The 24,139-nt window shown below is 69.4% G+C and overlaps 4 protein-coding genes across 15 annotated transcripts; 1 reads left to right on the top strand and 3 right to left on the bottom strand.

Moving 5' to 3' along the window:
- Window positions 1–20: 20 nt before the first annotated feature.
- MSS51 (MSS51 mitochondrial translational activator) lies at window positions 21–3,931 on the top strand. 3 transcript variants are annotated; one of them, XM_083800529.1, is made up of 6 exons: window positions 21–1,530; window positions 1,800–1,955; window positions 2,100–2,224; window positions 2,423–2,986; window positions 3,320–3,413; window positions 3,515–3,931. In XM_083800529.1, the coding sequence occupies exons 1-6, from the start codon at window positions 1,352–1,354 to the stop codon at window positions 3,723–3,725; spliced, it is 1,329 nt and encodes a 442-aa protein (XP_083656655.1). In that variant the 5' UTR covers window positions 21–1,351; the 3' UTR covers window positions 3,726–3,931. The 3 variants fall into 3 exon arrangements, with proteins under 3 accessions (XP_083656655.1, XP_083656654.1, XP_083656653.1); XM_083800528.1 differs by having other exon boundaries at window positions 2,423–3,654; XM_083800527.1 differs by having other exon boundaries at window positions 1,800–2,224; window positions 2,423–3,654.
- A 1-nt stretch (window position 3,932) lies between these two features.
- On the bottom strand, window positions 3,933–11,256 carry LOC310882166 (cytoplasmic phosphatidylinositol transfer protein 1-like). Of its 8 annotated transcripts, none has more exons than XM_083800535.1 (9): window positions 10,351–11,256; window positions 8,542–8,633; window positions 7,679–7,827; window positions 6,231–6,453; window positions 6,050–6,121; window positions 5,827–5,922; window positions 5,586–5,741; window positions 5,460–5,523; window positions 3,933–4,777 (listed from the first exon to the last, which is right to left on the bottom strand). In XM_083800535.1, the coding sequence occupies exons 2-9, from the start codon at window positions 8,587–8,589 to the stop codon at window positions 4,512–4,514; spliced, it is 1,074 nt and encodes a 357-aa protein (XP_083656661.1). In that variant the 5' UTR covers window positions 8,590–8,633; window positions 10,351–11,256; the 3' UTR covers window positions 3,933–4,511. The 8 variants fall into 8 exon arrangements, with proteins under 8 accessions (XP_083656661.1, XP_083656665.1, XP_083656662.1 ...); XM_083800539.1 differs by having other exon boundaries at window positions 6,354–6,453; XM_083800536.1 differs by having other exon boundaries at window positions 10,383–11,256.
- A 124-nt stretch (window positions 11,257–11,380) lies between these two features.
- Window positions 11,381–12,453, bottom strand: LOC310882169 (myeloid-associated differentiation marker-like; the record flags this gene model as incomplete). The annotated part of the gene is made up of 1 exon (XM_083800547.1): window positions 11,381–12,453. One exon carries the CDS (start codon window positions 12,451–12,453, stop codon window positions 11,587–11,589), a length of 867 nt encoding a protein of 288 aa, XP_083656673.1. The 3' UTR covers window positions 11,381–11,586.
- On the bottom strand, window positions 11,381–23,863 carry SEPTIN12 (septin 12). 3 transcript variants are annotated; one of them, XM_083800517.1, is made up of 13 exons: window positions 23,658–23,863; window positions 20,535–21,503; window positions 18,824–18,958; window positions 18,515–18,652; window positions 15,402–15,587; window positions 14,997–15,125; window positions 14,818–14,899; window positions 14,591–14,728; window positions 14,388–14,505; window positions 14,209–14,304; window positions 14,027–14,123; window positions 13,798–13,849; window positions 11,381–13,655 (listed from the first exon to the last, which is right to left on the bottom strand). In XM_083800517.1, exons 1-13 carry the CDS (start codon window positions 23,710–23,712, stop codon window positions 13,511–13,513), a joined length of 2,340 nt encoding a protein of 779 aa, XP_083656643.1. In that variant the 5' UTR covers window positions 23,713–23,863; the 3' UTR covers window positions 11,381–13,510. The 3 variants fall into 3 exon arrangements, with proteins under 3 accessions (XP_083656643.1, XP_083656644.1, XP_083656645.1); XM_083800518.1 differs by lacking the exon at window positions 18,515–18,652 and having other exon boundaries at window positions 23,658–23,860; XM_083800519.1 differs by lacking the exons at window positions 18,515–18,652; window positions 18,824–18,958 and having other exon boundaries at window positions 23,658–23,859.
- Window positions 23,864–24,139: the final 276 nt, after the last annotated feature.

Here is a 24,139-nt window from a genome sequence, read left to right as displayed (position 1 = left end):
TCCCGGGGGGGGGTGGGAGGGGGAGCGCGGCGCCGCGCCTCTCGTAACCACGGCGACGCGGCCGCTCTCGCGAGCTCTCGACCCTTGGTGAGAGCTCAGCCCCGCGTCACGTGCTGGGGACCGCGTGCCCTTGAAGCCGTCGTGGCCGCCATGTTGGGTGTGGGCAGCCCTTGCCAGGCCCCTGTGGGGTGGGCAGGGGGCGTGTGACAGAGGCAGGCTGTGCCCCCCCCCAGTATAGGGCCAGGCCTGTCCCCACCGCCCCCAGCCCCAGCCATGGTGTTCTGCCCCCCTTCCCCAACCCACAGCGCCCACCTGGCCCCTCGTCCTCGCCCATGGGTGCCCGGGGACACCCCCGTCCCCTCATGTCCCCTCGAAGCCAGGGATAGAAGAATGGGGGCTTGCTTAATCGTATTAATGATTTCTAAATAAAACAATTGTAATTATTAAAGCCGGGAATGAAGGAATGGGGGTTTGCTTAATTGCATTAAAATAGATATTGCTGAGCGTCTTTGCTTACTGCTGTGCAAATTAACCGAATCAAGGAGTCTCGGGGCCCCTCACAGAAGATGTTTCCTGACAAAAACGGGGAACCTGTCTCAGAAACCAGCTGAGGCCGACCTCGTGGTCTGGACAAGAGCCGAGGAGCAGCTGAGTCTGTACAAAGGCAGGGGGTCAACCAGTGGTGATGAAGAGGAGTTATCGGCCTTCAACCCCACGACCCCCCAGCGACCACCCCCAGAAGGCACTGCGCAGGCGCAGATTGGGGGAGTTTATGGAAACGACTTCTTGGAGCTGATTTTAATACAAAGCGGGGATAGGTTATGAATATGTATAGGCGTAATGGGAAACTCCATGCATACTGCATATAACCAAAGCAGGTTGCTGCGTTAAGGTGCGCATGCCTTTGGGAGCTATCCCGCATGCGCCCGGCGCTGAAATAAACCACATGCCTACCTTATAACTTATTTGCTTTGAGTTATAGAGTTCTTCCACGAATCACCCTCACATCCCCCCGACACCTCCCTCAGACAGCTCCGGGGCTGGGGGCACCCTGTCACCCTCCCCGGCCCCTTTTTGGGGAGCCCCGGGCGCGGGGTGGCCCCTGCCCGGGAGGGGCTGACGGGAATAGCTTCGCTATCGCTATCGGTGTCAGGCCGGCCGGGAGGCCTGGCCTTCTTGGGGCTGACATTTGAGCTCAGCCCTGCCGTGCCAGGAGAGGGACGTGCGGCCAGGCTGCCGCCCCGGTCACCACCCTCCTCCTGGCGGGACGGGGACAAGCGTCGGGACGCCCGGACGGGTCTCCCGGGAGCTGGGCACCCCCACACCCGGACCCCTCTGTCCCGCTGCCGGCATGGCCCAGCGGGGGCAAGGAGCAGCCCGCAAGGTCTCCAAGAAGCCTGCGAAGAAGCCAGCAGCAGCAAGGGCGCCCGACATGGATTCCCTGGGCTTCCAAGCCATGGATAGCAACGTGCCGGGGCTGTCCCACGTCATCCTCCAGAAGCTCAACATGAAGAGCTACGAGGACTACAAGTGAGTGAGAGCAGCTGGGGCAGGCTGTGCGGGTGCTGTGTGTCTTCCCCTGAGCTGGGGCGTCCCTGTCCCCCTGGCTCCTGGGTGCACCCCCAGCAGCCCCAGCTCCCCCAGGACAAGGTGACGCCTGTGGCTCCTTGTCCCCGACCACCTCAGCTCAGGATGGTCTTGGCCAGAGTTGAAATCCCACAAACGTAGAGGGAAGACACGAGCCAGCTGGGCTGGGCAGGACCCTACTCACCCCCCCGATGCTTCTGGGCTCCCTTCAGATCTGCCATGGACGGGAGGAAGAGGGGCAGTGACTTCGGCATCCGGACCTACTTTGACATGTTCCAGAAGATGGAGGACACGTTCAAGTTCTGCGCCGAGTGCAAGAAGCTCCCCGATGCCCTCCCTGACCCCAAAAGTCTCCGCCGATGCAAGAGGTACAGGGGAGGTGGTGTGGCGGAGCGGGGCTGGGTGTTCCCGGGCTCCCAGAAGGGTGAGCTCAGCCCGGTGACGGGTGAGGCTGGGGGAGGAACGGATCCTGGCCACCCCCAAGGCTGGGCACGCTGCCTCTCTCCCCTCAGATGCCAGAACGTGTATTACTGCGGCGTGGCGTGCCAGCGTGCCAACTGGCCTCTGCACAAGAAGTTCTGCAAGAAGCTGAAGCTGGTGGCCCTGGACCGGCTGGTGGAGTGGCTCGTCTTCACAGGTGGGGCAGGGGGCACTGCTCCCACCCCATACCCCCCCCCCAGCCCATCCCCTGAGTGTATGGGGTCCCTCCTCCCAGCTCTGGTCACCCTGGGCTGGCAGTGCCACCACCCCTGACATCCCTGCAGCTTGCTGGGGCGGGGGGACGGGCAGCCTGGCCTGCAGGGCCACCCCTGAAAAGCCACTTTTCTGCCCCCAGGTGACATTCCCTTCCCCACGGAGGCCTGGACAAAACCTGCCGGGGACGTGGCAGGCTGGGAGGACTGGTTCGCCATGCAGGGGCAGCTGGAGGAGAAGCTGGGCGCTGTCCTGGCCGGGCGCTACATGAGCCTCCTCTGGGCCAACGCGGGGAAGCCCCGGCCAGAGGAGGGAGAGCTGCGCGAGTCCGTCCGGCGCCTCGTCACCGACTTCCACTCGCGGCCGCTCACCATCGGCCTGGGGCTGCGGCTCTTTGGCATCGACCCCCTCGCCAAGCCCCTCACCATCCACGTGGTGGGGGCGTCCCACGTGGAGACCCTCAACACCCGGGTGACAGACTACGACGAGCTGGCGCGGATGTTCCCGGGGCAGCAGGGCATGGAGGTGGTGATGGTGGGGGTGGATGTGGTGGACGGGCCCATCATGAGGCCCCCCCTGGCCACGCCAGTGCCGCAGGGAAGGATCTATCTCAGCAGCTTCAAGGGCCTGTACCACGACTTCTGGGAAGGGCAGGTGGAGACCAAGCTGGCCGCCCGCCCCGACCTGGTGGTGGGCTTCCACCCGGGTGAGTGCCCAGGGTGCAGCACCCAAGGCTGCTGGGGACTTTGGGACATGCCCAGGGCTTGCCCCGGCTGTGCACCATGCCACCACGGGCCACCACAGACAGGGGGTGGCGCCCTGGGGCTCGGCTGCCAGCAGCACCCAAAGGGGTCCCTGCGTTTGGGCCCCAGATCTCGGTCCTGGGGCTCAGCCCAGGACCCGGAGCCTGGCGGGGAGCGGGGACCATCCTTGCTAAGGGCGCTCAGTCCTTCCTGGCAGCCTCACGCTGTGCCAGCCGGGCTTTCTCGGGGCGGGGAGGACAGGCAGTGCGCCCCCGCTCACTGATGCGTCCCCGCAGGTTTCCACGCCTGCCCTGACCTCATGGCAGGCTGGCTGCCCACGCTGCTGCTGCTGCGGGACTACCGCCTGCCCACCCTCTTCACCGTCTACAGGTGAGCCCCCGGTGTGCCCCCCAAGCTGGCTGCGGGGATGTCCCCGCAGGGAACGCCCCAGCCACGCAGTCATGGGACTCCTCCATTCCTTCTCCTGGCAGCGAGCAGGAGCTGAAGTCCTCGCTGCAGATCCTGGTGGAGCTGGAGACGCACATCATGGGCTACGCCACCAACCCCTTTGCCTCCCTGCGGCCCGAGCAGGTCTACTCCAGCCCCAACAAGGTGCCCGTCTACTGCAGCTCCTACTACATCGCCCTGCTGGGGCCGGCCGCCTCTGTCGGGGAGCTGGAGGGTGGCAGCGACGACGACTAGCAGGGAAGGGAGCCGTGTTCCACTGGAGGCATCGGTGAGCTCCCCAGCACGACCCACCTCCTCTGGCCCACCCCACAAACCCCGACCCCCATGCTGCCCATCCCAGCTGGTGTCCAGCGTGTGCCATGTGCCAAGGAGGGACGTGGCGATGGTGCAGGTTCAGCTCTCCTCTGCAGAGCCCAATAAACCACCGCTGGGAGCCAGCCGCCACGTCTCCAGCTTTATTTCTGAAAAGGACCTTGTTTTCCCAAAGAAAATACAGGTCTGAGCCTGCCCCCGCACCCCTCGCGCTGACACGGCCTCCAACTGCGAGACCTGGAGTGCGTGGGGTTACGTGGCCCCTGGCATCCCACAGGGAGCCCCAGGAGGTGGCACTGGGCTGTCACTGTCACTCCCACACCCACCCGCCTGTGCCCGGTGCCTACCTTGCAGGGTGGTGCTCGAGCATCGCTCCCCGAGTGCGGCGGTACCCAGCCCGGCACGGCCACGGCTGGACCAAAGGGGCTGGGATGCTGCCGTGGCCCGATGCTGCCTGGGACGAGGAGCGGGGCGTCCCCTCCCTGTGAGACAGCAGGTCCAGCGTGGCGATGGTGGCAACGTCCCACACGGGCACCCGCAGCGGCTCAGGGTCGCCGGCACCCCCACGGGGCTCCCCTGAGCCCTGACGGCAGGTTCCCCCCTCGGGGTCGGCATCCGTCGGAGGGGACGAGGCGGGTGGCAGGGCTGGCACGGAGGAGAGGACAGTCCGACCGGGCAGGTGGCACGGCGCGGCGTCACGGCGCGGCCTCACTCGGCGCTGGTGTGTTCCCGCAGCGCAGGCAGCGTCAGGGTCTCCGGCGCCGACTTCTTGCGGGGCCGAGCTTTGGGGGGGGCGAGGAAGTCGGGGGCTTCGTCGCTGAGGGGGGTGGAAGGGGCGCTGGCGGGGGCCGAGTGCGTGGCCGTGGGCTGCCCCACCTCGCTGACCGAAATGGTGGGGGCCACCGTGCCGATGATCTCGTTGGTGGCCTCCTGCGTCTCCCGCTCGTACCGCCGCACCTCCTCCATCGTCATGCCTGCCGAGCACACGCGGGCTCGCGGCCGCCTCCAGCACGGCCTCGTCCTGCACCCCCCAGCGGCCCCAACCCCATCAGGCTCCAGCCCCAGGCACGGCGTCCCCACTGAGCTGCACGCGGGGAAGGGGACAAGGGCTGGAGCAGAGGGGACGGGCAGGGAGGGGGCACGCAGGGCAGCGGGCGAAGGTGAGGTGGCAGCAGGACCCTGCGGGGAGGGGACGCACGGGGGGGCCGAGCCATGCCGGGGGGCGCAGCGGTGGCGCAGGGGGGCTCCATGTGCACGGGGGACCATCGGCGTGTGCCGAGGTGGGAACCCAAGGGGACGTACACACAGAGGCCGTCCAGGAGCTAGGGGGGCTGGCTCCCCAGCTTTGGGCTTGCGGCCGCTTGCAGCTGCGTCTCGAAGGCGCAAAGCTCTCCCGGGGACACGTCTGGAAGGCAGAGAGCCGAAATGGCCCCAACGGTGGCCCCAGAGGTGGCCTTTTCGGCTCGCCCGGCCACAGCCACGCTTCGGCCAAGCCTTGCCCAGCACGATCCTGGGCGTGCAGCGAAGCGGGCAGCGAGCTGGGGGGGGGGGCAGGCAGGGCGGGCAGGGGGCACAGGGAGCCGGAGGAGCAGCCAGCGAGGTTGGTGGCATCGGGGGTCCCGTACGCAGGGGCTGGGGGACGCCGCGGGGACTCACCGCACCACTCGTCCACCCAGGTGAAGGCTTGCCGGTGCCCGATCAGCAGGATGTCCCGGATCACCTGTGACACCGGCCGTCAGCACCCACACCCGCGTGGCCCCCGCCGCCCTCGGCCGCCCTCACCTTGTGCACGAACTGCTCCACGCGCGTCTGCAGCCCCCACACCTCGAACTTGACGGTCACCAGCTTGTAGGAGCACATGATGGGCTTGGTGTGCTGGCGCCAGCCCTCCCGCAGCGGCCCCCGGCCCGTCTTGGCCGAGCTGAAGAACCGGGGGTCCTGGGGCGCAGAGCGGGGCCGTGAGCCGGGGACGGGGGGACCCGGAGCGGGGCACCCCAGGGAGCTCCCCCCCCAGCCCCATTACCTCCAGGCTGCGGTAGTAGCGCTCGGGGATCTCGTCGAAGGCGATGTCCAGGAACGAGACCTCGTGGTCGCCCAGGATTTTATCACTGCGGAAGATCTGGGGTGGGGAGGGAGGGTGAGAGGGGTTGGCACCGGCCGCGTGTGCCCCCCCTCAGTGAGTTTGCCGGGTCTCAGCCGTGCCGCCAGCTCAGGGGGCAGGGAGGGACACGGCCGGTGCCACTCACGTTCTCGCTGTCCCCGCAGTTGTCCTCGTATTTGGTCTCGATGTAGATGGAGAACTTGGGCAGGAAGGAGCACTGCGGGGAGAGCGCCTGGGAGCTGGTCCCCGAGGGACGCCCACCCCGGCACCCCCTCCCCAGCCACGCGACGGGAAAGGGACCGGGTCCCCCCGTGCCCCCTCCTTACCGTGTACTCTGCAGGGACGCCGCGGCACGCCGGCATCACGGGGTGGCACCGTGGGGGAAAAGAGGGAGAGGTGAGACCAGGACACGGCTGGCCCCGCAGTGCCGTGTGGCCCCGTCCCCGCGCCCGGGTCTCACCCGTGATGGTGTAGGGGTAGTAGTTCCAGGCCTTCTCCGTGATGTAGAAGATGCGGGGGGTCACCGCCCGGGCCCAGCTCGGCAGCTTGCTGTTGCGGGGGAGGGAGGCAGGATACGGCCCAGGAGCATGGCCCTGCCCTGCTGAGCACAGCTCCCGGACCCCCATCGCCTCCCCAGGGACCTCACCCCTTCCCCAGAATCCCTCCACCACCCCAGAACCCCCAGGGACCCCCCATCACCCCAAGACCCTCCCCATCACCCCGGGACCAGGTCCCCATCACGGTCCTGTCCCCCACAGGCACCCCTGGCCCCGCTTCCCGGGCAGGATCCGGCCCCGCTCGCCACGGCGGCTGCCTCCCTCCCGGCGGCGGGGAGCCGGGCGGTGTTTTTTGATTAATTTTCAGGCGTTATAAATAACATCCCCAGGAGGAGAATCGTGAGTGCCGCAGCTAAAAATATCCCGTCTAACGCCAGCGACTCCCTGGCGGGGGAGCTGCCGGTACACGCTCGGCCGCGCGCCGCAGCTGGCGGCGGGGACACGGGGACAGCAGCGCCGCGTGCCTGCGGCTGCCCGACGGGCACCTGGGGCTGCGCGTGGGGACACGGGGGCACCCCGGGACGGGCAGGGCAGGGCAGCAGCCGGGGGTGTCCCCGCAGAGCCCGGGGCGGTGCAGTGCCGCACCACCCGCGGGACCCGTGGAGGGGTGTGTGCCGGGAGGGGGTGCGGCCCCCAAGGATGGGGGCACCCCAGGACATGGGTGCGCACCAGGAGATGTGCACGTCCCTAAGGCGGTTGCAGTCCCCAAAGGTGGGTGCAGCCCCCAGGAGATGAGTGCAGTCCCCAAAGGTGGGTGCAGCCCCCAGGAGATGCACATAACCCAGGAGATGGGTGCAGGCCCCCAAAGAGATGGGTGCACCCCCGGAGACGGGTGCACCGCTGGAGATAGGTGCAGTCCCTGAAGATGGGTGCAGCCCTCAGGAGATGGGTGCAATCCCAAAGATGGGTGCAGCCCCCAGGAGGTGCGCACACCCCAGGAGATGCGCACACCCCAAATATGAGTGCAGTCCCTGAAGATGGGTGCACCCCAGGAGATGGGTGCAGTCCCCACGAGATGCTGCACCTCTCAGAGATGGTGGCGCCCCTGGGAGATGGGTGCATCCCCCAAAAGGTGGGAGCAGCCCCACTTTGGGAAGGCTGTTCCCTGAGGATTTTGGAAGCAGGGACGGGGTCACACCACTGCCTGCCTGTGCCCCCCAGCACAGCAGCGTCCCCGTGGAGCTGGGGCAGGATGGGACCGCGGGCGGGTGCCTCACCTGGAGAGGTGGACGCGCTTCTCGGTGAACTGGCCGGAGCCGTGGACGGGGTCCTCGTGGGGCTCGTTCTTCACCACCTCCACGCCCTCGCCCTTCTCACTCTCCTGGTGGCTGTGCTTGCTGATGGTGTACAGCTGCCCTACGCGGTACTGCAGTGAGCGAGAGGGGAAACTGAGGCACAGAGCAAAGCGGTGCCAGAGCCCGAGCCGTGCAGCAGGCAGGAGTCTCCCCAGGATCCCTGCTCTCATGCCTGGGTGAGGGCCGGATCCTGCCCTTCCCACTGCCCAGGTACCTGCAGCGATTTCCCTGCCTGCCTGCCCGGGCGGGCCAGGGGAAAAAAAAAAACCATGGCCGTGTGTGCCCGTACTCGGCGGTGCGGCGGCGCAATAACCGCGTTGTTGTTGTGCCGGAGATCCCATCCATCATCCTGGCTGCCGGGCAGGTCTCCTCGCCGCTCCGCCTAACCGCAAACCTTCCCCAGGTGCTGCCACAAACCCGCAGGTGTGGGCGCAGCTGCTGCGAGCCCCTGCTCCCCAGAACGGCCCCACCGATCGCTGCTCCGCCAGCACCCAAACCGCAGCCCTTTGCCCGCCACCTCTGCGCAGCCCCAGGCGTTGTGCCCCGGGGGGGCACCATGCACAGCGATGGGACGTGCTGGGGGTCCCGTGCTCGCACCCCACAACACCGCACAGAGCATCCCGCACCCAACAGCCGTGGCCAAAATGACTTAACGGAGGCACGGTCCTTGCCCCAGAGGGGACGGCAGCGGGGACCGCGGTGTCCCCCAGCCCATCTGCGGGGCAGATCCCCCAGGACCACCACCCAGTGCCCCCCGCGCCCCCGGGGGGGAGACACGCACGCACCTCCTCGGTGGTGAGCGGCATGCAGATGCGGTACTCCTTGACGAGCATGGTGGCGGGGTCAGGCGTCGGCGCTGGCGGGGGCGCAGCTCATCCTGGGGGGACACGGGGCGCGCAGTGACAGCGGGCCGCGGGAGCGGACGCCCACGCTGGCACCGCGCCGCGAGCACCGAGCACCGGTGACTTCACGCGCCGTTGCCATGGCAGTGGTGCGAGGTCACCGGTGCGAGGAGCAGCCTGGGCGCACCGGCCACGGGGACACCCCGGCACCCCGGCACCCCGTGGCACGCATTAACCCCTTCCTTGCCGTGCAGACACCCGCAGCCTGGTGCAGCTGTCCTGGAGCACACGTACGTTGTTCTCCCCCCCCCCCCCCCCCCCCCAAAAACGGCGCTATCAGTTTGGGGGTGCCACATCCCCATCCTGCCACGCAGACGGCTGTGGGGACAATGGGATGGGTGGGATAAGACCCACGGGGACAGACCCTGACAGAGTCCTGCTCCCACCTGGGTGCCCCCCAGGGAGCACTCACAGCCGTGTCCCCACGAGGCTGGGGCTCTGTGGGGGTCCCTCCCCTGGTGACGCCGGTCCCAGCCGGGGGCACTGCCAGGCTGCCCCACTTGCCCCTGGTCCCCACTCCAGCTGGAGCAGCCTTGGGGGGCTCCTGGCCGTGGCCTGCAGCCACAAGGGACACAGAGGGGACACAGAGGGGACACGGCGGGGGTGCGAGCCCCCAGGCAGTCACCTCAAGGGGGGCTCAGACCTGGCCCCCTTGGAGGAGGCTGATGGGGGCTGCCTGGGGGTTGCTTGTCCAGACGGGGACACGGAGGTGTCCCTAGGGCCACAGGGGCACTGAGGGCCACAGGGACATCTCGGGGGCGTCACAGGGGCTTCCAGCTGGTGGGGAAGGGGGCCGGGCGCTGGTGCTGGCTTGCAAGAAGCTAAACGCCCCTCGGCGGGCTCCTCACCCACCGCCAGCGACAGAGGTGGCCCTGGCATGCGGCACAGCCAGCTGAAGGAGGGGACCCCTCCGGGGGCCCCCCGGGATCCCCAGCCAGCCTGGGGCTGAACCGTGCGCTCCAGCCGGCCCGGGGGTGCGGGAGGGGGGTGCCCGGTGCTCCATCGCCCCCCTCCCCACCGCCCGCCCCGCTCATCCCGGGGCCCCGGCTGCCGGCTCGGGTACCGTGAGGGGGGGGCCCCCGGCCCCGGCCCCGGCGCCCCCCGCCCCGGCCGCACTCACCCGGGCCCTCGCCGGTGCCCGCTCCCCGCCGCCGCCGCCGTGCCCCGGCCGCCCCGGGCCGTGCGCAGGAGCTGCCGCCTCCCGCGCCGCCGCTCCGGTGCACACCGACCCCTAGGGGGAGGAATCCGCCGCGCACCGGCACCGGCACCGCTCCTGCACCGGCAACCGCGCCGCACCGGGGCTCCCCACGGCACGGCACGGCACGGCACGGCACGGCACGGCACGGCACGGCGGCTCCCCGTGGCACAGCACGGCAATGGCACAGCACCGGCGCTCCCCGTAGCGCGCTATTTGGGTACCCCATAGCACGGCACGGCACGGCACGGGGGCTCCGCATTAGCACGGCCCGGCCCCGGAGCTGCCCCCAGCACGGTACCGGGGCACCCCATAGCACGGCACGGCCCCGGCGCTCCCTACGCCCACCAGCACTCAGCTGCTCCCGGTGCCACCGCGCGCCCCGGGGCCACGAGACACCCCCAGATCCCTGCGTGGGGCGCAGCGGGCTGGGAGCCCCCCCACACCCCGCACGCCCCCAGCCCACCCGTGGCTGCCTCCCCGCGCCCCAGCCTCACCGTGCCCACCGGCCGCAGCCCCGCCGCGTTACCCGTTACCGGCACCGAGCGCCGCAACTCATCGCCGGTGACGGCCGCCACGCGCTCCCGCGCCTCTTTCCTCTATGAATTTCAATCAACTCGGGCACTAAAAATAGCTCCGCTCCGGCGCTGGGCAGGGCTGCGCCGGGGTGTGCGGTTTTTTTTCCTTTATTTGCTCAAAAAATTTCTGCCTCGAGAGGCTCCGGCGGCCGAGCGCGGGCCCCACCGGCAGGGCGAAGGTCGCGGTGGCGAAGTGACGGCCACGGTGGGGTTGTGGCACCCAGCTGGGAGGTGGCGGGGACAAGGCGGTGGCACGGCGGTGGCACTGGTGAAGGAGCAGGGGGAGCGCAGCCTGGGGCCAAACACGTGGCTAAAAGCAGCGTGAGGCCTGGGGAGGCAGAACCCGAGGGAGCAGCGCGGGTTGGGGACAGCGCGGAGACACCGTGCCCCGTGGGTGCCTGTCCCCCATGCAGGTGCCCTGCCTGCAGGACATGCCCACACCGCTTTGCGCCCTTCTTCCCGGCGTGGTGGCACCCTGCTGTGCCACCGGCCTCATGGTGGCACCCCTTGGGCGCTGGTGGCACCCCCGTGTCCTCAGGCAGGGGACTCCCCGGTGCCACCACGGTGTGAAACAGCAGGCACGGGCGGGCGGCGCAGCCGCTCCAGCCAGCGTGAGCCGTGGGGCTCTCACCCAGGTGACGGTGACAGACCTGTCCCAGGGCTTGGGGACTCTGCTCCCCCCCCCCAGCAGCCACATTCCTCCCGAACCCGTTCTGCAGGGTCCTGCGATGCCAAGTCAGAAGCATCCGGGTTGTTTTTTTCCTGGTCATGCCCCGTTTAACTCCAGTGGCAATGGGCAGGAGAGAAGAGAAGCTGCTGAAGGCCGGTGTCCCCCTGCCACCACTGGTGTCCCCCTGCCACCACCCGGCCCCAGGGGGCAACCCAGAACGGCACCCCCCCACCCCCCAGCCAGGGAAAGAAAACAGGGGAAAGAAAGTGGAGGCAGAAACAACTGAAAAATGACCCAATTTAATCCCAAAGCCCCCCCCGCCCCCAGGCCATCGGGATCCCCCCGCAACCTGCTCCCCCCCCGCCGGCACCCCCAGCACCACCGCTGCCCCCCGGCCCAGGGGGGAGGCCGGGAGGAAGGAGCTCTCCGAGGCATCCTGCCTCTTCCTCAGCTCCGCGCCCGGCCCCGCGCCCGCCCCGCCGCCATCAGGAAGGGGTCCTGATGAAGACCATCTTGGTGGAGTAGACCAGGTCCACAAGGTAGGCGAGGAAGTTGAAGATGGTGAGGAAGGTGACCCCCAGGTGCTTGTTCCAGGAGCAGTTCGCGCCGCAGGAGCTGGGCCGGCTCTTGTTGTTGAAGCTGTAGAAGGGCCAGATGACGATGGCGGTGAGGTACATTACCATGGCCAGCGCGTTGTAGGCCACCAGCACCTTCTCCAGCGGGCAGGGCATGTAGCTGAGGCAGCGGCCGATGGTGAAGATGATGATGAGGAGGGTGACGATGAAGCAGATGGAGTAGACGGCCACGCACCACTGCAGGCCGGGTTGGGAGCCGTAGGAATCCAGCAAGGAGAAGATGAGACACGCCACATAGGCCTCAAACACCTTGAGGAGGCCGGGCACGGTGGAGAGGAAGCTGCTGATGTCCCCCGGCTTGGCGCGGGTGAGCCCCACCTCGAGGGCGTAGGCGAGGAAGCAGAGGCAGGACATGGCCGTGGCGGCCGCCTGGCGCATGCAGGAGCTGCTGCTGCAAGGGCTGGTGATGAAGGCGGAGGGGAACACCACCGAGCTGGTGAAGATCATCAGTGCCGCCAGCATGGAGAAGGCTGAGGTGAAGTCATCCCAGGAGAGGGGCAGCTTGGGGTAGAGCTCCAGCAGCTCCAGCAGGACGATCAGCACCGTCACGATGAAGCAGAAGCACCAGCTGAACATGCACCACGTCCCGTAGGGGGGCCCGAAGTTCCTGGTGGAGGCCACCAGGCTGAAGGAGATGCAGGACAGCAGGATGGCGAAGAGCCGGGCGATGCCCACCCAGGAGGTGACGGCTCGCAGGTTCACCGTCACCAACGCCATGGCCCCGCCGAGCTCCCACGCCGAGCGCCGGGAAGTGGCCGCCGCCGCCTGCCGCTCTTATCTGCGTGCCGGGACCGAGGGGTGGGGCGCGCGGTGGGGAGCCGCCGGCCGCCGGCCCCCGCACATCCCCGGGGGTCCCCGCGCCACAGACCCCGGTCCCCGTCCCCACCACGGCCCCGCACGGCTGCTCGGGGCGGGCGGCGGCGCGGCGGGTGGATCATTAACGCGGGGCCGGCACTGCTGGTGACGGTTCGGGGGGGGGCGGGTGCTGGCACCCAGCCCGGGCCCTGCCCTGGGGGTGGGAGGCGCAAAGGGGCCTCTCCCACACCCCAGCAGCACCCAGGGGGCCCCCACGCCCTGCCGGTGCTGCAGGTGAGGATTTCGGGGTGCTGCACCCTGAAATCCTGGGGGCTCCTTGGAAATGTCCCCATGAAGGGGGGAGGGAGGGGGCCCGGGGTCCCCACCAGGGGGTGACGCAGCGGGGAGCAGCTGGGTGTAGCCCACACACCTCTGGGTGCTGCCGCCGCTCCCTGTGGGCACGGCCGTGGCCCGATAAGCGGCTCAAAGTCCGGGTGCGCCCGCTGCCGTCACCGGGCTGGGCCGGTGGGGTGACAGCGGGGAGGGGACCCGCGCTCCGCCAGCCCCGCTGCCACCGGCCGCCCGCCCTGCGCCTGGCCAGCTGCCCCCTTGTCACCGCCAGGGACAGCGCCGTGGGAGGGGGTGGCAGGGGGAGGATGACGATGGTGGATGCTGAAGGCTCCGGCTTCACCTTTAATGCCAAGCAGGCTTCGGGGGATCCTGGTGAAGCCCGGTGGCGAGGCTGGGGGTGACTTGGGGACGGGGACACCCTGGGAGCCCCCTCTGCTCACATCCTTGAACCAGCGTGGGCCGGGGGGGTGCACAGCGTCCCCCTGCACCTGCCGAGGTGTCCGGGGACAGGGGAAGGTGATGCCGGGGGGGCGTGGGTCCGTCCCCAGCCGGCAGAGGTGGCACGGGGCAGCACAGTCACTGGTGGGGCAGGGGACGGGCACCGCCACGGGGGCCGGGGTCCCAGGGCTCAGAGGTTGCTGTCGTCCTCGTCCTTGCCCGGCAGCCCGTTGGCAGGGCTCAGCGCCACCCGGTTGCTCTCGTTCAGCCGCCGCACGCGGTAGCTCTCGTAATGCACGTTGTGGGTGATGTCCTTGAGATCCTGCAGGTGGGACCTGCCCGGGGTGGCAGCGAGGAGGAAGGGCACCAAGTCACCGTCACACACCGCCCCCGTGGCTGGGGGTCCCCCCCCCAACCCCACCCTGGGGTGCTCCAGCAGGGTCCTGGGCACCCCCAGCCCCATTCCCCCCGGCTCACCGGATGAGCAGGTCCCGCAGCATGGGGAACTCGCAGTGCATCGGGTTCTCCACTGCAAGGCAAGACAGAGCAGGCTGTGGGGACGTCCTGGGCCAGCTGGGGGCCACCAGAGCTCGGGCACAGCCCCACGCCGTGGGGAGAGCACCCACCCAGGTAAGGGTGCACCCAGGGGTGCTGCTGCCCTCAAGGCCCCCCTGGTGGCACCCTGGTCCCCCTTGGCTGCCCTTACCTTCGATGATGCCCCACTTGGTCTTGCGGCCCAGCACCCGCCTGCCGTTCACCTGGTGCTCCTGGTCCGCCCCCACCACGGCGAACGGGATCTTCTCCTGCGGGCGCAGGGGTGCACGGTCACCCCGGGGTGCCACCGTGCTCCCCCCAGCCCCCAAAATGCCAGCATGTCCTGGCCCTCACCCGAATCACGTTGTTGAGCAACCTGTCATCCGGGTCCTCGTCGAAGTCCTCCTGCGGGTACACGCTGATGGCGTGGGCCTTCAGGTCCTGCTGGATCTGCGGGGCACGGGGTGTGAGATGGTGCTGGGCTGAGCTTGGGGGGGGTGTCAGGACCAGGAGCCCCCCGGGGGTGTCCTCACCCGTTGCTTGAACTCTGCCCGCTCCTCCAGGGTGAGCGTGTCGGCTTTGGCGATCACCGGCACCACGTTGACAATCTTGCTGAGCCTCCGCATGAACTCCAGGTCGAGGGGCCTCAGCCTGATAGGGATGTCTGTCACCCTGCTGCCCCTCCAGCAGCACCCATGGGTGCCAGCAGGGCTGGGGGCACCGCGGTGGTACTCACCAGTGGCCTGTGGGGGGGACAAAGTACACGCAGCCATGGACCCTGGTGTCCGGGATCTTCCTCTTACGGGTGATGAGGATCTCCTCGCGCAGGTACCTCTCGTACTGCTCGTTGATGTACTTGATGATGGGGTCCCAGCTGGCGATGAAGGGATGGCATCAGAGAGCCCTGCGGGGGCTCAACCTCACCCAAAATGCTGCCACCCCCCACCCCCGGCTGCGCCCTACCAGTTCTCGTTGTTGATCTGGTCCCCGAATCCCGGCGTGTCCGTCACCGTCAGCTTCATCTTCACACCCTTCTCCTCGATGACTACGGGGCACGTGGGGTCAGCGGGGTCCACACATTGAGGAGGCTTCCCCTGCTTCTCCCCAGGGTTTGAGGGACACGACCGCATCGGTGGCCTTACCATGGGTGACCGACTGCAGCTGCACCGTCTTTGGGATGCGCTCCTCCTGGCTGGGCTGCGAGGCTTTGCGGCTCACTTTGGACTTGAAGAGGGTGTTCACCATCGTGGACTTCCCCAGCCCGCTCTGCCCTGCGGGGACACCAGCAGCTCCGCTTTGTCCCCTCTGACGGTATTTATAACCCCTCTCCCTATGATAACGCCTCGGTACCCATTTAGGAGCATCCCAGTCCTGCAGGACCAAGGTTGGGATGAGTTGCCCAGCTCCTGGTGCCGCGGGAAGCATCACCACCGTATCACGCTACGGGATTCATCCTTCCCCAATTTATTGTTAAAAGCCTGCTTTTTCCCATCCTCCCCCCACACAGTGGCATCACATTTCCAGCCACCAGCCCCGCGAGCGCTCACCGACGACCATGATGTTGAACTCGAAGCCCGTCTTCATGGTCTTGACCCTCATCTGGTCGAGCACGGCTTCGATCCCCACGTAGCCGAAGAGCTCATGCGCCCCCTTGCCGGGCGCAGCGCCGGGGGGCAGCTCCTCGAGCATGGCCGGCGCCTCCATGCTGCTCTCCTGTGGCTCCAGGCTGCTCCCTGCGCGGGGGCGAACGCGGGGTGAGCCCAGGGCTGCTGAGGAGCAGGGACGCCCCCAAACCCCGTCCTCAGCTTGCTCCCGTGCCCGTTAGGACACCCGGGCTGGCTGCTGCTCGCCCCACCGCCGTTACCCCAGCAGCAGCTGCGCCGGCGGGCACGCAGCCCCAGTGCATTCCTGGCAGCTGGCGAGGCAAAGCTCGGCAACGGGGCGCGCCGCCCCCCCGGCACCACGGGCAGAGGGGACGTGGGCGTCCCTTAGCGGCATCACTGGGGCGACTCTGCCCCTGTGTGGACCACCGAGCACCCGTATCCGCCCGAGTCCTCCACGATGCCACCCGCAGCTCGGCAAGCGATGGTGTCACAAGCACCGGCACCCAGTCCCAGCCACCAGCATCCTTCATTGTCACCCCGTGCCATGGCCAGCGGGCACCTCGTGGTGCAGCCCTGGTGTGCACCGGGGGGCTCCGGGCACAGCATCGGACCCTGCTTTGCACCAGGCACCTGTAACCCAGGAGGGGAGCGCAGGCGGTGGCACCGCCACGGGGGCCAGCACCGAGATGCGTGTCCAGCCCCGAGAGGGTGAAGGGTGGCAGTGCCACCGCGGTGCCACCGGGTACCAGCTGGACCAGAGCTGCCGGGCGTGCAGCCAGAGCCCCTTGCCTTCCGCCCACCCCAGCCCTTTGTGTGGCAGCTTCAAGGGGCCCCCGAGCCCTCCTCCTCCTCCTCCCTCCCAGCACGGCCATTGTTCGGGTCCTACCTCTGAGACGCGAAGTCCCCGCTCAGCGCCCCGCTCCCACGCAGCTGACTGGGGACGGGGAGGGGGGGGACCGTGGGTGTCCCCGTCCCCTGGCCACTGCCGCGCCGCAGCCTGGTCCCGTCCCCTCCGGGGCTCAATCGCGGGCTGGCGCCCGGCTGCGCTCGCACATGCCCAGCATGGCAATAACCCTGCCTCCCCCGCCCCCCGCCCATGCACCGAGTTTGCCCGTTCTGAGCTCAGCCTCCAACACAGCCAGCAGCAACGGGGACCCCGGCACGGCGACGCCCCCACCCCCAAACGGCACCCTGAGCACCCACGGCGTGGGTGGCCCCTGAGCACCCCCAACAGCCCTGGGGCACCCAGGGCTGTCTCCGGGGCACCCACCTGGCACCGGGCGGTGGTGGGGGAAGCACTGGAGACCCCCACGCCCGGCACTGCCCACCCCGCTGCCGCAGTGCCCCACGGCGCCTGCGTCCCCCAGCCCACGCTGCAGCCTCCCCGCCTGGCACATATGTGCCAGCCATCTCTTGGCGTTGGCGAGGCTCGAGCAGCAGCTTGCCGCCGGCCCAAGCTGCCGACGCAGCCATGTGCCATGTGTCCTGGGGACAGGGACCCGCAGGGCCTGCCCCGGCAGTACTGGGAGGCGGATGGAGCGATGCGCTCAGTGCTGTGCGTCCCGGGGAGGGGGGACCGGGTGCCCCATGCCCACCAGTGGGCACGAGCCCACCTTGCTGGGAGGTGCGGGATCAGCCGCTGTGGCTGCCAGGATGCAGCCGGTGACCGGGAAGGTGGCAGGGATGGGGACAGCAGCGCTGCATGGCCTGGCGAGCAGCCGGGCAGCACCCCAGGGTGCTGCGCATGCCATCCTCCCGGGGGGAGATTTTCTCTCTCCAAACCTGGCATGGCCCAGCTCCCATCCGCCCATGGCACCCCAGCGCCCTTGGCTGCATTGGCTGGGGCTTTCCTCGGAAATGTCAAAACAGCCCGGGACTTCCTGGTGACAGCCGTGACACCCAGCTGGCGGGGGGGGGGACGGGACGGGCGGCAGGGTGCTGCCTGCAGCAGCGCCTGCTCCCGTGGGTGCTTGGAGCGAGCTGGGGGGGGCTCGTCCTGCCGTGTCCCCCAACCCACCTCAGCACCATGCGGTGCCAGGACCCCCACCTGCCCCCACCCTGTCCCCAAGGTTGCCAGGACAGATCCGGAACCAAGCGACGCAGCCACTGCCTGCAGCCACCCCAGTGGTGCCCCCACCCCCAGTCCCCAAGCCACAACCAGGAGGACGAGTGCCACCCGCTCGCAGCCACCCCGAGCTCAGCGTGGGCAGGAGGAGCTGGGCCAGCCCTGAGCATCCCGCGTGTCCCCACCTCACCTCTGCTCCCCCAAGCAGGGGACACCCCCGGCGCCCCACAAAGCTTTCCCACCTCCACACGAGCCGCCACCCATCGCCACCCCAGGGGGCCCGGCCACCGCAGGCAGGGCGCAGCGCCTGCACCCTTGGCTCCCGGGGCTGCGATACCCACACAGGGGCCGCCAGCACGGCTGTCACCTCCTGCCCCATGCCGTGCCGTGCCGGCGGCAGCGCCGAGCAGACACAAACAGCCGGAGGGGTGCGGGTGGAGCCACGTGGAGCTGCTGGGTGCTGCGCCCACAGCCCCCCGGCAGGGCGCCGGCCCCCCGGTGCCGCAGGCGACCCCGCCGTCCTCCGCCAGAAACCGCGGCCGAGAGCGCGGCGGCTGGGTGGCCCATGTGGGGCCATTAGGGAGCTCTTCATTATCTCTTCATGTGGCCCAGGATAATGGCTCCCTGTAGACGGACCTGTTCCAGGGCTCATTTAGGATGGTTTATTTTCCAGGCAGGGACAAGTAAGCCCGGGTCCGTGGTATCCCGGAATGGTTTAATTACTGATGCGGGGTTAATCGGCACATTGGCCGGAGAAGCCTGTAATAAGCTCACAGGGGTGGAGGGTGGCGGGAGGCGGCGATGGGAAAGGAGCTGAGCATCGCTGGGCGCGGGGAGCGCGGCCGAAAGGCTCACAGGATGCGGCCGCAGTGAGCCAGCCCCTGTGGTGCGGGGATGGAGGGTTTTGGGGTGCAGACCCCCCGCCCCTTACAAGAGCCCGTGGTGGCCGTGCCATGGTGACAGTGCCCACCATGCCACCGCTGGTCCTCACCCAGCCGAGCGTGACCCAGAAACACCGCTCCCACCGCCATGCAGGACCTGAGGGGACAGCGGTGACCAGCCCTGTCCGTGGTCGGACCCGGAGCCGGGCTGGCCGTGGAGCTGCACTGGGCCGGGTGCCGCGCGCCCACTGCAAGCAGAAGAGGAAGTGAGACCATGGGGCCCTGCTGCAGTGACAGGGACCAAAACCCTGCCGTGACACCGAGCACCCTGCCCACCACGCATACGGGAACCGGGGCGCTCGCCCTGCCCCAGCACCCCGTGCCCGCCGGCCTCCCTGCGCGCCTCTGTCCGCCCCTACCTCGGCTCCGGCCGTGCCGCTGCACCACGAGCTGGTCACCGGGGCCGAATGGCTCCTGGGGTGCAAGGCAGGAGGGAGGCTGCAGCCCACGGCTCCTCCTCCGCTCCTCCTCCTCCTCCTCCTCGCCTTGGGGCCCTGCGTGGGTGATTGGGGCGCTCGGTGTGGAAGTGAAACACGGCGGCTGTGGAAGTGAAGCTCAGCGCTTCCCGAAAAGGGGAGCGGGCCCGAGCACACCACTAACAGCCCCCAACACCCAGGGCAAACTGTGGCTGCGTGCACCCATGGGTGCCACTGGCTCAGGCCCTGGTGTCCCCCGGGAGAGGAACTGCCCCGTCCCCACCTCTTCCCGGCACAGGAGCCTCTGTCCCGGTGCCGGTGCCCACACGCTGCCCTCCGGCTTGCGCCCGCTCCGCAGCCTGGCCCAGCCAGGCCCAGCTCGGCCATCCCGTCACCAGCGCCCCGACCCTGCTGTGTCCCCCCCAGCTCGGGTCCAGCCAGGCTGGCTCGGCCACGGGCATTGCTGCGGGATGATTCACTGCAGCCCGGAGCAGATGTATGGATGCCTTCGCGAGCGTTAGTACTTAGAGCCCCGGCGACGGCGGCTTTCAAGGCACCTGAGCGAGACAGGCAATGATCCCCAGGCATGTAAACAGGCGGCCCCGGCGGCTGCGGCCGTGCCCTGGCCACCCCGGCGTCCTCCCTCCATCCCCGGGGCCGCGCCGTGCTCGGGGACGGACGCCTGGGCAGGCGGCGGTGGGAGGCAGCGCCAGGGACGCGGCCGTGCCCCGCGCCTGGGGGCCCCGTGCTGCCACCGCCGTGAGGGGACACTTGGCACCGCGGGGCCCTGCCTGGGGTGGCACGGGGCCACGGGCACGTCCCACATCCCATGGGTGACACCAAGAGCCACGAGCTGCAGCCTGGGCACGTGGGCATTGAGCACCACACCGCTGGCACGGATGAAGCCACTGGTGCAGGGACAGCCTAGGGACGGGAGCGGTGGCTTGGGGACCCCAGGAGGGTCCGCTGGGGCTCTGCCGGGGGGGCCCCGCGGCCCCGCTTCCTCCCCACCCTTCCCGGGGCGCGGGTGGTGCGAGCATGTCAAAGCAGACCTTGGCCCCCCGCCACCTCCTCCGCCCCCGGGCCGCTGCGGGAAGGGAGGCAACAGGATCTGTCCCCGTGCCAAGGCGAGGAGGGATGAGGAGGGAAGAAAGCGCTGGACGCGGGACAAGATCGCAGCGATACGAGGCACGAGCACGGCCCCGGCGCTCGGCGCTGTGGCGGATGCAGCACATGTGTCCCGACCTGTCTCCCCGCACCGGGGAAAACAATTAGTGCCGGGGGGTGGCGCGGAAAGCTCGCCAGGCACCCCAGGGCCGGGCGGGATGGGAGCGCTGCCAGCACCGTGCTCGGCTCCGTGCCGTGCGGCCCCCCTGCCACGCGCCGTGCTGAGCCGTGCCAGGTTGAGCCCCGAAGCACCCGGCCCCGCAGCACTGGGCACTGAGAAGGATGCAGGTGGGGACTGGTGACAGTGGCAGTGTCCCCAGCGGGTGCTTCAGGGCCAGCCTGGCACTGCCATGGCCACGTCCCCAGCACCAGCCGGGGTGGCTTGAGGTGGCACCAGCACCGGGGCACACAGCGCACCACGGGGCTCACTGACAGCAAGGGGTCCCGGTGGGGATGGGAGAGAGGGACAGAGGGGAGCGAGTCCTACCGTGCTCTGGCGTCCCTGGGGTGCAGCAGCCGTCTGCAGCCTCACTGGGCCCCTGCGGCCCCTCTGAGCTGGCACTGGAGGCCTTCCCCATGGGGGGACTGGTGCCACCACCATCCCTTGGTGCTGCTGGGGTCCCCGACATCAGCACCAGCCCCCCGAGGAAGGTGGGCTGGGAGCTCACTTGCACCGTCTGTGGCTGGGACACCAGCTTGAAGGGGGCTGCCTGGGGGGGCAGCAGCAGGGACAGAGCCTCGCCGGGGTCGGTGGCCATGGTGGCAGCAAGGGTGGTGTCCCCTAGGCCCCAGGGGGGCGGGCGGGCCAGGCGGGGGCTGGCACTGAGACAGACCCTGAGCTGCGTCCGGGGCGGCCCCGGGGCCACCTCGGTGGGTGAAGAGGAGGAAGAGGGGGAGGAAGGCCGGCGGGCACGGGGCTGGGCGGTGGGGCTGCGGGCACCCCACGGCAGCGGGGGGCGCGAGGCCGATGGGGGGACCCCCGGCTCCTCGGCGATGTGCAGGTCCAGCGCTGGCAGCGAGCCGTGGCCGGTGGCCACGTGGAGGGGACGCTCCGGCTCCGCCGGGAAGACGCTGCTGTGGGACGGCACCTTCTTCAGGCCGGGGCTGGTGGCCGGGGGGGCACCTGGCGGCTGGGAGGGCGCAGGGCTCTCCAGGCTGGAGGAGGAGCTGCGCAGGCTCTCGCCATCGCTGCCCGGCCCCGGGCGGGTCTGGAAGGAGGCGACGCGGGCAATGCCGCTGCCGCCGGGGCCCTGGCTGGCGGCGAGGCTGGTGCTGAGCCGGCTCCGCAGCAGCGGGCTGTGGGACGGGCTAGGGCCGGTGCCCATGCGGGGCGCGGGGCTGGGCTGCAGCAACCGGTGGCTCTCGACGGCACCCGAGGGCAATGGGGATGCAGCAGGGGAGCCGGGCACCTCGTCCACATCCTCTGTGTCCTCGGCCTCAAACGACTTCTTGAGCGCTGGGTGAGAGAGAGAGAGAGAGAGAGAGAGGTGGTATGAGAGTGGCACCCGATGGCACCCGGCATTGTCAGAGCCACGGCCGAGCCTGGAGCTCATCAGACACCCCCTACCCCATGCACCCGGAGTCTCCCGCCGTGCAGCCGGGTGCCAAAGAGCCGTTTGTGAGCCCGGCCCGGATGGGAAACCGGATCGCTGCCACCGGCCCCACGGCATTGTTCTCCCCGGCTTATCTGCGGGCCGGCCGGCCGGTGCCGCTGCCTCCCCGGCTCCCCCGTGCAGCACACTGCCCGCTTTATTCCCCTGTAAGGGATCCGGCCCCTGCGTAACCAGATCCCCGCCGGACCCTCTCGTCCTGCATCCATCAGGAGCACAGCTCCAGCTGCGGGCACCAGTGCTGAGGATCCCTGCCGTGTTCCAGGGCATTAACCCTGAAGCCTACCGATGGCGAGGCAGGCCAGTGCTATCGCTACGTGCAGCGGTAACGTTACAGGGCACGTGCTCAGCCTCTGCGGACCGCGACAGCCCTGCCAAGGGCTCTTCCGCTCCCCCACGAGCAGCACGCGGGAGGGTTCACAGCTCTAACTGCAACCACCAGCCCACGCCACGTCCCCGGGGCTCCTGTCAGTGCAAACGTGCCTCCCGCTTCCCCTGCACGCCCCCCGCCCACTCGCAGCCCTTTGGGCATCGCAGCGCCTGGCTGCGGAGCAAAGCCGCCTGCCACGGGGCGTTTGGCAGTGGCGGGGGGCGAGCTGGGGCCCAGGTCGGGCATCCCACTCCCCCAGGGGCAGCGATCCCTCACGGCCCGGCCAGGCACCGCCGCGGTGGGTCTGAGCAGCCGGGACCCCCATGAAGCCCCCGCGGGCAGGAAGCGCCTTCGCGGGGCGGCCGCCCCCTCCCTCCCTCCCTTCCTCCCTCTTTCCCTCTCTCGGCAGCGCGGGGCCCCCTGGGAGCCTTGTTCCTGCCAGATCTGCCGAAGCGGCACTGTTTGGTGCCGGCTCCCCACGGAGAGCTCCCACTGAGAGCTGCCCGCGGTGGGGAGCCCCACGCGGCGCCCCGTCCTCCCCGCCGTGCTGGCACGAGCACCGGCGTGAGGCCGCCCTCAGCCTCCTCTTCCTCAGCCTCATCCGCTGCCCGGCTTGGCCGTGGCCCCATCAGTGCTGGGGGCAGTGGGGTGATGGGGTGGGGGCGATGGGGGGGGGGCGATGGGGACCTGGCCAGGGGGCGATGGGGCTGGGCTGGGTCTCGCTGCCCCGTCCCCTCCTCAGGTCACTGGCCCCGTGCCCGGGGCTGGGCAGAGGTCAGGGGCCGGGGCGCGGGTGATGCTAATAACAGCTCTCCGCCGGGCAGGTATTTCCCAGGCAGCCAGGCTGCCGGGGGCGGTGGGGACACGGGGGCGATGGGGACACGGGGCGGGGGGCGGCTCCCCCCACTCTGCGCTGCTCTCCACCGCCGCAGCCCGGGTGTACCCCAAATCACCTCCTTTTACCCCAAATCTTCCCCAGCCCTCAGCCACCCTCGCCATCCTCTGCCCGGCCGCGGTGCCCGGAGCCAGGGGCAGGGCGGGGGCGGCGGAGCAGCCCCGGGGGGGCCGGGGTAGGTGCTCGCATTCCTCCCCGGCGAGGGCAGCAGCAGCCCCAGCGTCAGGTTTCGCCGCCCGCTCCTCCCCACCCTGCCCCTTCCCAAGCCCCTGCCCCGACCCGCGGCGGCCTCCGGCGAGCAGCGAGGGAGGATTTGGGGCCGAAAGAAAAAAAGGAAAAAAAAAAAAAAAAAAGAGGAAAAGGAAAAAAAAAAAAGAGAAAAAAGGAAAGGAAAAAAAAAAAAAAGGAAAAAAAACTTCTCGGTGCTATCGGGCTCCCCGTGCCCGGCCCCACTGAGCAGCGACGGGTGGGAGCGCAACGCGGGACGCGGCGTGCACGCGTGGGGGGGCGCACACGCACCCCCCCCATATGTGTGTATGTACCTACACACGTGCATGCACACACACACACACATATACATGTGTACACACACACACACCCGCGCACCCCTTCCCGGACCGAGCCCAGCCCCGCGCACCCACCCGTGAGCGCAGCCCCGCGTGGGGTCTGGGGGGCAGCGGGGTCCCGGGGGAGGATCTGGGGGGGCTTGGGGGGGGGGGGGGGTCCCGGCCTCACCTTCGAAGTCGGAGAGGATCCCGTCCAGGTGCTCCTTGACCGAGAGCCGGGCCATGGGCGCGGGGGGCCGCGGGGCCGCGCCGCATGGGAACCGGAGCGGAACCGGAGCGGAACCGGAGCGGAACCGGAGCGGAGCGGCGGAGCCCGGTCCGGAACGGCGGCGGCTGCCCCGGGCTGTGCGGGCGAGCAGGCGAAGGAGGAGGGGAAAGGAGCGGGAGGAGGGGAGGGCTGCAGGGGGCGGGGGCGGCGGGGGGAGGCGGTGCCCGCGCCCCCGCCCCGGCCGGATCCCCCCACCCGGTTCCCCGGGCCCGGCCTGGGGGGCTCCGGTGGTCCCAACCCCGCCAGCCCCTTCCCCGTGGCTGCTGTCCCCACCCCACGCTGCCGGACCCCGACATCCCCACGGCCGCCCTGGGATGCTGCAGCTCCTCGCCCCCACGGATGGGGGTCACCCGTGGGTGCAGGAGGAGGACAGGACCCCCCCC

This window comes from Anser anser (genome assembly GCF_964211835.1).
Source record: "Anser anser genome assembly, chromosome: 15".
NCBI classification, from domain to species: domain Eukaryota; kingdom Metazoa; phylum Chordata; class Aves; order Anseriformes; family Anatidae; genus Anser; species Anser anser.
The sequence above is the reverse complement of the archived record's forward strand: the minus strand, read 5'-3'. Positions and strand labels throughout refer to the sequence as shown.